At 54.4% G+C, this 12133-nt stretch overlaps 1 protein-coding gene across 1 annotated transcript in view; it reads right to left on the bottom strand.

Annotated features, from left to right (window-relative positions):
* Window positions 1-2062: 2062 nt before the first annotated feature.
* Window positions 2063-12133, bottom strand: part of TANGO2 (transport and golgi organization 2 homolog) — a 38589-nt gene continuing 28518 nt past the window's right edge. The window contains exons 6-9 of the mRNA XM_081801623.1: window positions 10142-10212; window positions 6209-6362; window positions 4646-4750; window positions 2063-3120 (exon numbers count right to left, since the gene is read on the bottom strand). Of these exons, the coding sequence (XP_081657749.1) occupies window positions 3000-3120; window positions 4646-4750; window positions 6209-6362; window positions 10142-10212 (451 nt within the window). The 3' untranslated portion in view covers window positions 2063-2999. The remainder of the gene's footprint in view (window positions 3121-4645; window positions 4751-6208; window positions 6363-10141; window positions 10213-12133) is intronic.

The raw sequence follows: 12133 nt of genomic DNA, 5'->3' as shown, positions 1-12133 counted from the left end.
GGGGCTTGCGAAGTGCCAGCAATGTCATTTTTGGTTCAAATGTCTACCTGACCTGGGCATCAGGATACAGTGATGGACAAGAGAGGAATGGCCTTGCCTCCTGAAGCTCTTGTTGACAGGGAGACACACAAGAAACAATCAAGCAAAACACATAGCATGTCCCAGTGCTAACTGCTATAGAAAATAGAGCAGGGACCAAAGCAGGGCAGATTGCAGCTTCAGATGGGATGCCTCCCCAAGACTTTACCAAAGAGCTGCAGGATGTGAGGGACAGTGTGGTTTGGATATATGAGGGGAGGGGGGGAGAAGAGTTCTTCAACCAGAAGGGCCAGCAAGTGCCAAGGCCCTGGGGCAGAAGCTGTGCAGAAAGCGCAACCAAAGGCAGTGGCAGAGGCAAGAAAAATGTGATGGGGGGGGAGGGGAGTGCAGGGCAGCAGGTGAAACCAACGTGGGAGGACCATGAGCCTACAAGGGAAGACACCCCAAGATGCATCCTCTCCTTCCTGGCCCCATGGCTCTGCCTCCCTACCTGCCTGGGGACTGAGACACTGTTATAGTATCTCCCCAAGCTTCAGTTTCCTCATCTGTAAAATGAAGGTCACAATTGATTTAGTTTGCTAGAGCTGCCATAACAAAGTACCATAAATGAGTGGCTCAAACCACAGAAATTTATTGTCTCACAGTTCTGGAGGCCGGAAGTTTGAGCTCAAAGTGTTGGCAGAGCCACGCTCCCTCTAAAGGCACCAGGGAAGGATCTGTTCCAGGTCTCTCTCTCAGCTTCTGGTAGTGTCTTGGCATGGGACAGCATAGCTCCAGTCTTTATAGGGCATTCTGCCTGCATGCATGTCTGTCCCCGTGTCCAAATTTTCCCTTTTTTATAAGGACATCAGTCATACCTGATTAGGGCCCACCCTAATGACTGCATTTTATCTTGATTACTTCTGTAAAGACCCTAATAAGGTCATATTCCGAGGTACAGGGGCTAGGATGCCAATAGATCTTTCGGGGGGCACACAACTCAACCCATAACAATAGAATTACATCAGGCACTTGGGAAGCCCAGGGCAGGTTGAGGGCTGGGGTATCCCTGTGCAGGCCCTGTCCCTGGCGTAGAGACAAACATCAGGGAGAGTGCTCCAAAGGCTTTGCACCAGCCCAGTGGTGCCCCATGAGGGCAGACATGCCTGGCCAGGGTGGGTGCTGGCGTGGGGCACTGAGGCAGATGAAGGGCATCGGCAGTGCCTGGGCTGAGAGCCTGGGTCGGTGTGCCTCAGCCAACAAGTGTTTGCCCCTGGGCCTGGGGCTGTGGGCTAAGCCACCACTGGGGACCCCATTCAAACCTGACCATGCTCAAGCACTTTTCCTCTGAGTTCAAAGTGAGCCAAGGAGGGCATCAGTCCCCTGAGGGGTGTTCAGGGTGAGAAGAGGGAAGGGTTGAGAAGGCAAGTGGGGCCGGGTGCAGGTCCACACCCCACCCCGAGCTCTCACTGGCTCTGAGGAGCCCAAGTTGGGGGTCAGCTGCAAAGGCAGATGGAAGTCTGGGTCTCAGCAGTGGACACACAACGGGACCCCCTGATGCTCAGCCTGGGCTAGGGACAGGAACTCCTGAGTACCTGCCGCAAACCAGGGTCCTGCACTTAAGACAGACTCCACTTGCCCCCTTGCCCTGAAACCCATTCCTACCATCCCCTGGCCTCCACAGTCCACCCCAAGTGCAGGCCTGACCATACCACTCCATGGGGAGGTCCCCAAGGGCTCTTCACTACACCCAGATGAGTCCCTGGCTCCTCAGCCCAGCTCAGGAGGCCCTGTAACTGGCACCTACCGTGTCCCATGCATATAGGCTGTCTCTCGAACCCCAGCCCAAGGACAGACAGATGGACAGGCTGATGGACCCTTGGGTTTCTATCAGGGTGCTCAGAGACCCATGAGCAAAAGAAGAAAGTGGGAAGAGGCTTGTTCTGGTGAGTGTGCCTTGGGAGCTCCTGCAGACCAAGAGAGCAGCCCTACTGACCCCCTGCACAGTTGTCCCCCATCACACAAGGACCTGAAATGCACTGACTCACCACAGCCTCCGAGTTTTATTATCAAGGTCTCACGTTCAAGTACAGATTCCTATGAAGTCTGACTCCCTAAGGAGAAGGGAAATAGCAAGGGCTGGCTGTGTCCCCTCACTGAGAGGGCCTGCCCAAGACCCATGACCCCCAATGGGCAGGTAGTTGCCTGAGAGCCTACCAAGGTGCCCCAGCATACACAGGACCCCTGGGGCATCATGCAGGACCACCCCCCTCCCCCCACAGGACCACCCCATGCACACAGGAGACTCCCCAGAGCACAAAGGACCACCAACCAGCCTGTGCTTCTGTTATGACAGTGGGTTTTTCTGGGGTTGTTCTCATTTCTCATTCCAAATGGGGCCTCTCCTCTCCAAGAGCAAGTCTAGCTGTCCAGAAGTGGACTACGCCCAGGAGAAAGGGAGCCACTTTTAAACAAAAGTCTACACCCTGTTGTTTTGATCAAAGCAAAGACCCACTGGCCAGAAGCACCTGCAGATGCGAGCGGCACATCTCTGCCTGTCTAGCATGCATACGTGTGTACGCTGGGGGTTGGGTGTGCATTTGAGCATGTGTACACCTATCTGTTGCCTGTGCATGGTGTGTGTGTGCCCGTGCACCTCCAGGTGTGCATGGAAGCATGTGCCTCGACTCTGTACCTCTGTGCTTGGACAGGGGCAGACCCAGGTGCCTTCACACGGGCACACCACACCTAGGCCTGCCCCAGGCCTGGCTGTGGGACTCTGTCACTCCTACTGGCGTAAGGGCAGACCCTGAGCTGGACACGTGGACACAGACAGGTCACAGAAACACCAGAGGGCCCTGGTCCTGGGGGATGCTTGGCCAAGTCACAGGCAGTGCATGTGCCTACGGAAGGTTCCTATCCACACTGGTCCTCGAGGCAGGGCCTTCCAGGAGCCCAATGGCCACACCCAGGGAGAGGGGTTAGCTCTGCAGCTTGAACTCATGGGTGCTGGTCTCCCAGCAGGCGGGGTCCTTGTCCAGCATGCTACGCTCTGTGAAGGTCACGTGCCCGTCCGCATCCACGAGGATGACCGTGTTGGTTCTGAAAGAAAGCAGGGGGCCCACGTTCAGCCCTCTGCCCTCAGCCCCCTGCCTGCCTGGTAGAGCCCCAAATGGGGCCTCTATCACCAGGAACCCTCTCCTGTCCTCCTCCCCTTCTACCCATCCCAAATGCTCAGTGCACCTTCTCTCCTCCTGCCAGCCGTCCCCAAGGCCAGTCCTCATTTTGTTAGCACCTGTCTCCCCCTGAGAGAGGGCAGCCCCTGTGCAAGCTGAAACCCAGAGTGGGCACACCCATGCCGAAGACTGGGGATCCCAGTCGGGCTTGGACCCAGCAGCCACACACCTGGCCAGGGAGCAGACCTGGCACTCTGCCTCACGCACATGAGTACACGTGAGCATGTAATTTGTCAAGAAAAAGGTCTGTGATGGAGAAGCCTGAGAGAATTCATGACCCGCCACCTGCCAAAGGGAAAAGCCTAAGAATGGAAAGGCCACCATTCAGGCATACAACCCTTGGGCCCTGGAGCATCAGTGCTGGGCAGTGACACCACCATGGCCCTGCCACCTATCCCATCCCCCAGCTAGAGGGCTCAAAGCTGTCATTTCCTGGAGGATGGAAGCCTCGGGCCAACCTGAACTCGAAACCCAAGCATTACGTGTGACATCACCATGTACCCAGAGTACATGCGGTATCACCGTGGCATCACTCAGCACCTGTCACCACCCAAGCACCCCATCCCTGAGTCCTTAGTGGCCACGGGCCCCCAAGAGCTTGGCCTATCCACAGTCCGCTGCAGGTCACCAGCCCAGCACAAGGCTGGTGCCCATGGGGCCTGGTGCAAGCCAAATCCGGGCAGATGTTGCTTTGCACGAGGCCACAGTCTGCCTCCAGGCCAGGTGGGCCAGGTGGGCCAGGTGAGCAACAGCACTCCTAGGGCATCCTGGCTGGTCCAGCAACCCACCCACCTCCAAGTACAGCAGGTAGGCTACCCCAGACAGAATCGCAGGGATGGGCTGGGCCTCCCAGACACACAGAGCCAATCTTCCTCTGCCCAGGAGGGAGAGAGGCAGAGAAAGAACTTGATGGGACAGCAGACACCCATGCCAACAGCTTCTCCTTCCCAGGCATTCTCCCCTTGTGGCTGAGGCCAGAAGTTGCCCTTTTCTTGGGTGATGTGCCCAGGCCGACATGACCTGATTCCTGCTCTGGTCACACAGAGAATGTAACAGATCCAAGGACACAGGGCAATGTGAGAGGAAGAGCTGGGCAGTGGGACCTCTGGGCCCACAGGGATCTGCCAAGCCGAGTGCGTCCATGGCCATCCCAGCCCCCTCATGGCTGTGGAGGGAGCAGGAAGCAGCCCAGGAACCATTTCTACAGTATCCCTGGGAGCCAGCGAGCTTGTTGTGCAAAACCATCCGCTGTGGTGTCGGCCCCACAGCCGCCCCCCAAGCTGAAACGGCAGCTGCTTTTAGATAGGGCAGAGGCTCTGGGATCCACAGAGTTCAGGGAAGGCCGGGTTCCTCGTGGGACAGGACTGAATGCACCCAGCAGCCCCTCGTACCTGGTGCCATAGCCCGGGCAGCGCACACACACAGCCGCATACTTGCTCAGGAAGGGCTGCACGTACTCCCTGCCCTGGTCCTCAATGGCCGGGTCTGGCAGCTGCCTGGAAGGACAGAGGACGGGTCACTGCCACCCCCACCCACCCACCCACAGCCCCACCTGCCATCCTCAAGGCCTGCAGTGCCTAGGGAGCCTACCAGCCTCATGAGGCGGTTTGGGGGATCCACAGGGGCTGTTCTGTGCACTTTTCTGCTGAAGGCCTCAAATCTCAGTCCAGTCTTTTATTTAGGACTCCATCACTGGGCCCAGGCTGCCAGACAGTGAGTGCCAGGCCAGCTCCCCCTGCCAGGGCCCCCAGGAGCTTTCCCAGGACCCAGGGACATGAGCTCAGCACTGGGGAAGGCTCTGCTGAATCTGCAAATGCCGGGGGTCAATCTGGTCAGAGCTGTGCAGGGCCCCCCCCAGAAAGGACAGAAGTCATCTCTCAGAGCAAACTTACCTTCCTGTCTTGGTGAGGTCTCAGTGGTTAGGGGTGCTATGGGGCAGGGGCCTGGCTGAGGGGTCACTGGCCACACACACGCCCTGCCTACCCCAAGGGGTACCCTATGGGCATCTCTCCACGTGACAGGAGCCCACTTGAGCCCTGCAGCTTGCCAGCCACTGAAGCTGGTGCTGGGCCCACAGCTGTCAAAGCAGCCAGGACCCCATTTCAGGCCAGAGGGGATGACAGCCAGTGACTGAGGGCCACATGACTCACAGCTGAGCAGGGGATGCTGGACCAGCCCTAGCAGGGCTTCCCTGAGAGGTGGCTATGCTGAGGCTGAAAGTGCCCTAGTTCATGGTTCCAACAGGAGATGGAGAGTAAGCAAGGGGCAGGGAGGGGCTGCAGGAGACAGGAGTGGGAGGCAGCCCATGAGGGCTCCTCTGAGGGGCTGCTGGGGCATCTGGGCAGGATAGCGGCCTGGCCTGAGTATGGGCCACATTGTGGCATGGGAAGAAGGTAGCTTGGCCAGCACCTCTGACCCCCAGGTGGGATGGCCAGGACACGCCAGGGGGTGGTGTCCCTGAGGCAGGTACTGTGTGCAGAGGCCACCGAGGTGCCTTAGGGAAGTTGGGTCAGGAGCTCCTTTCCCCGAGGAGATTCCCGGGACAGGTTTGTCTGTGCCACAGCACTGGTAGGACAGCATGTGGGAAGAACAGTTAACCCCTAGATATAGTCCCAGGCTGGCTGCTTGCTTCTGTGGTTGGCTAAGCACCTGGAGCTTTCTAGAATCTCCGACTAGTGGTGTGCAGACACGGGGAACCTCCAGCTACTCTCTGCCTCACACAGGCCCACATCAAGCCTCTGAGAGCATTGAGCTTCTAAGTGCACTGGCCCAGGAGGGGAGCAGTTAGGAGAGGAGCAAAGGACAGTATGTCCATCAGGCTCCCCCTGGCTGAGGAGCTGGACCCAGTCACTTCCACAAGCCTCCTAGGGCAGCACAGCCTGCCTGCCTCTACATCCCAGGGCTAGAGAAGAAGGGGGACACACTGCTCGCCATGGCAGGATCCGCCCACTCACGCCTCGTCATTGTTGAGCACATGCAGGAGCTGGGCAATGAGGACATCCTTGGGGAGCGCCTGGCTCCGCTCCACGGCCTCCAGGAAGAGCTGCTTCCCAAAGCACAGCTTCCTCCAGGGCGTCTCCAGCAGCGCATTGCTTAGTCCATAGGTCCCTGCAGAGAAGGGGACAGCCCAGCCAGTGCAGAGGCCCCACTGTGGGAATTCAGAATAAATGCCCACCCGCGAACCTCAAGAAGGAACCACCTCCCCATCTCGGTCCTGTCTCTAAGCTAGGAAGAAGCTGCAAGGTGTGGATCTGCTTGAGAAGATCAAGGGTGGGAGAATAGCAACCTGAGGCCAGAGGGGTACCTGCTGGGTATCAGTCAGTGGTTAGGGAGTCTGCCAACATCAGAATGGCCTCAACTCAGTGGGAGTAGGCAGGGCCCACCTCTACTCTATACTGGCCAGGACCCTGGCCTGGGGAACGATAGGGTCTCAGCACAACCTTCTCAGAACAAGTTCTCAGTGAGTTAAAAGAATGGGTGACAAAAAAGAAAAGGGTTTCTCATGTCAAAAAAAGGAGAGGCCCGGCCTTGAAGTGGAGAGGCCCCACTCTCAGGAAGCTTCAGGAAGCAGTGGCAGGTGACCTTGGAGTCATGCACCTTGAAAAATGCACCAAAGAAAGACGGGTCCCATGGTGTAATGGTTAGCACTCTGGACTCTGAAAAATGCACCAAAGACAGGAAGCCAGCACCCCCTGCTGCAGCTCCTCACAGGGTGAGGATCTTGACTGAGTCTGAGGTGATTGCAGCCACTTCCAAGGAAGATAGCCTTGGCTCTGCTGGGCCACCAGGCTGGGGTGTCACTGTGCTTTATCCATCAAGAGAAGCAGGAAAGACTACTCCATAGTGGTGCTGGGCACTTGGGTAGCCACATGCAAATAAGGAAGTGGAATCCCTACCTCACACCATACAGAAGAATCAATTCAAAATGTCCCATAGATCTAAACATAAAGGCTAAAACTACAAGCCTTAGAAGAACGCATAGGAGAAAACCTACCAACCTTAGATTAGGCAATGATTTCTTAAACATGACACCAAAAACACGAGCAACTGAGGAAATAAACTGGACTTCACCAAAATTTGAAATGATGTGCCCCAAAAGACATCAACAAGAAAGTGAAAAGAAAACCCACAGAAGGGGGACAATTTTTGCAAATCATACATCTGATACAAGACTGGTAGCTAGAATATATAAGGAACTATAACATGGGGCGCCTGGCTGGCTCAGATGGAAGAGCATGTGACTCTTGATCTTAGGGTTGTAAGTTCCAGCCCCACGCTGGGCACAGAGATTACTTAAAAATAGAATCTTAGGGGCGCCTGGGTGTCTGCCTTCAGCTCAGGTCATGATCCCAGGGTCCTGGGATCGAGTCCCGCATATGGCTCCCTGCTCAGCAGGGAGTCTTCTTCTACCTCTGCCCCTTTCCCCGCTCAGGCTCTCTCTCTCTCAAATAAATAAAATCTTAAAAATAAATAAAATAAAAAAATAAGATCTTAAAAAAGAGAAAAAAACCTACAACTCAAAATTAAAAATAACAAACAACCCAATTTAAAAATGGGCAAAGGATCTGAATAGACATTTCTTCAAAGAAGACATATAAATGACCCATAAGCATATGACAAGATGCTCAACATCATTTGTCATCAGAGAAACGCGAATCAAAATCACCATGAGGTACTACTTCACATCCGCTAGGATGGCTGTAATCAAAAAGACAGACAGGGGTGCCTGGCTGTCTCCGTCGGGGGAGCGTGAGACTCTTGATCTCGGGGTTTTGAGTTTGAGCCCCACATGGGGTATAGAGATTTTTTTTTTTTTTAATTTTAAAAATCGTTTCAAAAAAGACAATAATAGGGGCTCCTGGGTGGCTCAGTTGTTAAGCGTCTGCCTTTGGCTCAGGTCATGATCTCAGGGTCCTAGGATCAAGTCCCACATCGGGCTCCCTGCTCAGCAGACAGCCTGCTTCTCCCTCTCCCTCTGCTGCTCCCCGCTTGTGCTCTGTGTCTGTCTCTCTCTCTCTCTGTCAAATAAATAAATAAAATCTTAAAAAAAAAAAAGACAGGGGCGCCTGGGTGGCTCAGTTTTGGTTAAGTGACTGCCTTCGGCTCAGGTCATGATCTGGGATCGAGCCCTGCATCGGGCTCCCTGCTCGGATGGAAGCCTGCTTCTCCCTCTCCCACTCTCCCTGCTTGTGTTCCCTCTCACGCTGTCTCTCTTTCTCTCTGTCAATTAAATAAATAATATCTTTAAATAAATAAATAAATAAAAGACAATAGTAACTGCTGGTGAGGATGTGGAAAGATTGGAACCTCAGATGCTGCTGGTGGGAAATGTAAATGGTGCAGCTGCTTTGGGAAAGTTTGACAGTTCCCCAAAGGGGTTAAACAATTATCTTACCATCCAGCACTTCCACTCCTAAGTATACACATAAAAGAGAGGAAAACACAGGTCCCCACAAAAACTTACAACAAATGTTCATGGCAGCATGATCCACAATAGCCAGAAGCTGAAAACAACCCAAGGGTCCATCAACCAGATGAATGGAAAAACAAAATGTAGAATATCTGGACAATGGACTATTATTCAGCCGTAAAGAGGAATGAAGCCCTAATTCATGCCACAACGTGGATGGACCTTGGAAACATGATGCTAATAAAGAAGCCAGTCCCAAAGGCCACATATTGGATGATTACACTTGTACAAAATTTCCAAAATAGGCAAATCCACAGAGACAGAAAGTAGATTAGTAGTTGTCTGGGGCTGAGGGGTCAAGGGGAGGGGGGGGTGACCGCTAATGGAGACAGGGGTTTCTTTTTGGGGTGATGAAAATGTCACGGGGTTCCATAGCAGTGATAGTTGCTCACCTTTGCGGATAAACTAAAATCTACCGAATGGTACAGTTTTTTTGTTGTTGTTTTTTAAAGATTTTATTTATTTATTTGAGAGAGAGAAAATGAGAGACAGAGAGCACAAGAGGGAAGAGGGCAGAGGGGCAAGCAGACCCCCCGCTGAGCAGGGAGCCCGATGTGGGACTCGATCCCGGGACTCCAGGATCATGACCTGAGCCGAAGGCAGTCGCTTAACCAACTGAGCCACCCAGGCGCCCCCGAATGGTACAGTTTAAGTGAGTACATTGTATGATATGTGAATTACATCTCAATAAAGCTGTTATTTGGGGCGCCTGGGTGGCTCAGATGGTTAAGCGTCTGCCTTCGGCTCAGGTCATGATCCCAGGGTCCTGGGATCGAGCCCCGCATCGGGCTCCCTGCTCAGCGGGAAGCCTGCTTCTCCCTCTGCCTCTGCCTCTCTCTCTCTCTCTCTGACTCTCATGAATAAATAAATAAAACATTTTAAAAATAAAGCTGTTATTTTTAAAAAGTGACACGGTCAGGCAGGATCAAGCTCAGGGAAACAACACAATGTATTTGAAATGATCTCGCTCCCTCCCTTCAACCTTCCCTCTCTCTCTCTGTCCCTTCCTTCCTCCCTTTAGCAGAACATAAGCATCTCCAGTCACAGGATCTCAAGTACTGAGAAATGAGAGAGGGCATCACAGGGGTAGTTTCCAGATGCTTCCACAAAGGCCTCTGGGCCAACTCATAGAAGTGGGGGTAGGAGGGGCCTCTGTGTCCTTTTGCAGATTGTCCTTTTTCAATTCTCTCTGGGCAGTCACGGGCTCAGTGCTAGGAGAAGGTGGCCCTGGCTGTGGGCAGCCTGACATGTGGACCAAGTGTAGGCCATGGGCCACTATGGGGGCATAAGGCACACAAACGGCCAAGGAGCATAATCCCAGGAGAGAAATGTGACAGGGACCCAGTCTCTGAAAAGTACAGAAGTGTCCCCACAGAAGCAGCCCCCACCTTGTCACCACCCACCAGAGTAGGCTTACCTGGTGCCAGGACGACTGGCTCGGGCTCCCCCCGGTTTCCATAGTAGCAAATGACATCTCCCTTCTCTGTGCTGTGGACAGGAGGAAAGAGAGTCAGATGGGAGCTATGGGGCATCCAAATCTCTCACTGTCTGGCAATCTCCACAGTCCAGGACAGGGACCATGGCTCGCTGCAACCAGGACAGGAGCTGGTCAGGGCCCCTCCCGCCCAGGTAGGATCTTTGAGACCCCTGGCTCCTGACTCCTGGCTCACCAGAGACCACTGGCCTGGGAGCAGCATCTAAAAGACCCTCCTGCCTCACCACATGCCCCCGTGACACAGGTACTCGCATGCTATGTGCGTTAGTAACTGCACTGTGCCCACAGACACCAGTCCCCACCCCCACAGCCCATCTCTGGACACCTCCAGACACGGTGGAATACCCCAGGGTAACAGAGGCTTCCAAACAAAGCACCAAAGATCACATTTGCCTACTTTGATGTGCTGAGTGTGCATTTAAAAATAGTTCAAGGGCGCCTGGGTGGCTCAGTTGGTTAAGCGACTGCCTTCGGCTCAGGTCATGATCCTGGAGTCCCTGGATCGAGTCCCGCATCGGGCTTCCTGCTCGGCAGGGAGTCTGCTTCGTCCTCAGACCCTATCCCCTCTCAGGTGTTCTCTCTCTCTCATTCTCTCTCTCTCAAATACATAAATAAAATCTTTAAAAAAAAAAAATAGTTCAAAATGCTCAGAACTGAAAATGTTCCCACTCCTCAATACCATAGTAAATCTTCCTTGAAATTGCCTTCTCTGCAAACTAGGAAGGACTCTTCCTGGCCTGTGAGCCGCCTTGCTACAGGTGCAGGGAACGCCACACAGGAACCTTAACCTCCAGGATGAACCATTGCAAAGAAAGAGCCGGGTGGGCTGCCAGGGAGTCCCTCTGGCTGTGCCCACCCTGGCCCCAGGGGGCTTCACATTCTGCTTGTGTTCTTCCTCCCCACAGCCCCTGGCTCATTTCTCAAGATATGTGGCTAATGACTTCAGAAATTGTGTTTATAGGCACAAAGCTAGAAAGCATGAAGACCTGTGGATTGGACACCCACTCCTGCCATGCTTGGTCAGGGACAAGCCGTGATAGCAATGAGGCTCTCTTCTTTTTTTTTTTTTTTTTAAAGATTTTATTTATTCATTTGAGACAAAGAGACACAGAGAGAGAGACAGAGAGAGAACATGAGCAGGGAGAGAGGCAGAGGGAGAGGGAGAAGCAAGCTCCCCGCTGAGCCAGGAGCCCGATGTGGGGCTTGATCCCAGGACCCTGGGATCATGACCTGGGCGGAAGGCAGATGCTTAACCATCTGAGCCACCCAGGTGCCCCAAGGCTCTCTTCTTCTTGACCCTGACTTCCTTCTGGCACCTACCACTGGGGTTCCTTGCTGACTGCCGACTCCCTCCACCCTCTGGCCTCAGCCCTCCACACCTGGCCCTTGGGCATAACCCACTCAGTTGCCCTGGCGACCACCTGGCCTTGAGAGCAGTGTCTAGGGAGGCAGGCTCTGACCCTGTGGCCCCAGGAGCCAGGAGAGCTGTTCAGGCACGGATGGGCCCAAGCCCACCTGCAGGAGCCGCCTGCCCATGCATGTGTCCACTCAGAGAATGGGGCCCTCGTCACCCAGCCACTTTGACATGGCTGCTGAGCACTGAGTCCTGCTGGTCTACTGGTCTCCCAGACCGGGTCAGCTGTAGAGAGAATGACAAGCAAAGGGGTCCCTGCTGGGCATGGAAGTCTCCCTGCAGTAGCTGCCCATGGTGCGGAGGAGAGGTCCAGGGCAGCAAGTACCTACGCCAGCCCCACCTCCTCCCATGGCCACTGCAGCCTCCACATCAATGTGTCGATCCGTGCAGTGGGGCTGAGCAGGCCACATGCAGTGGACACTCAAGGCACAGTGGGCCTGGGGCTCCTTGTGGAAGGAAGTAGGCTCGGGCCAGGTGTCTGGTCATGGGCCAGCCATGGG

This window comes from Leptonychotes weddellii, chromosome 13 (genome assembly GCF_054177405.1).
Source record: "Leptonychotes weddellii isolate Sample4059 chromosome 13, ASM5417740v2, whole genome shotgun sequence".
Lineage (NCBI taxonomy): Eukaryota > Metazoa > Chordata > Mammalia > Carnivora > Phocidae > Leptonychotes > Leptonychotes weddellii.
The sequence above is the reverse complement of the archived record's forward strand: the minus strand, read 5'-3'. Positions and strand labels throughout refer to the sequence as shown.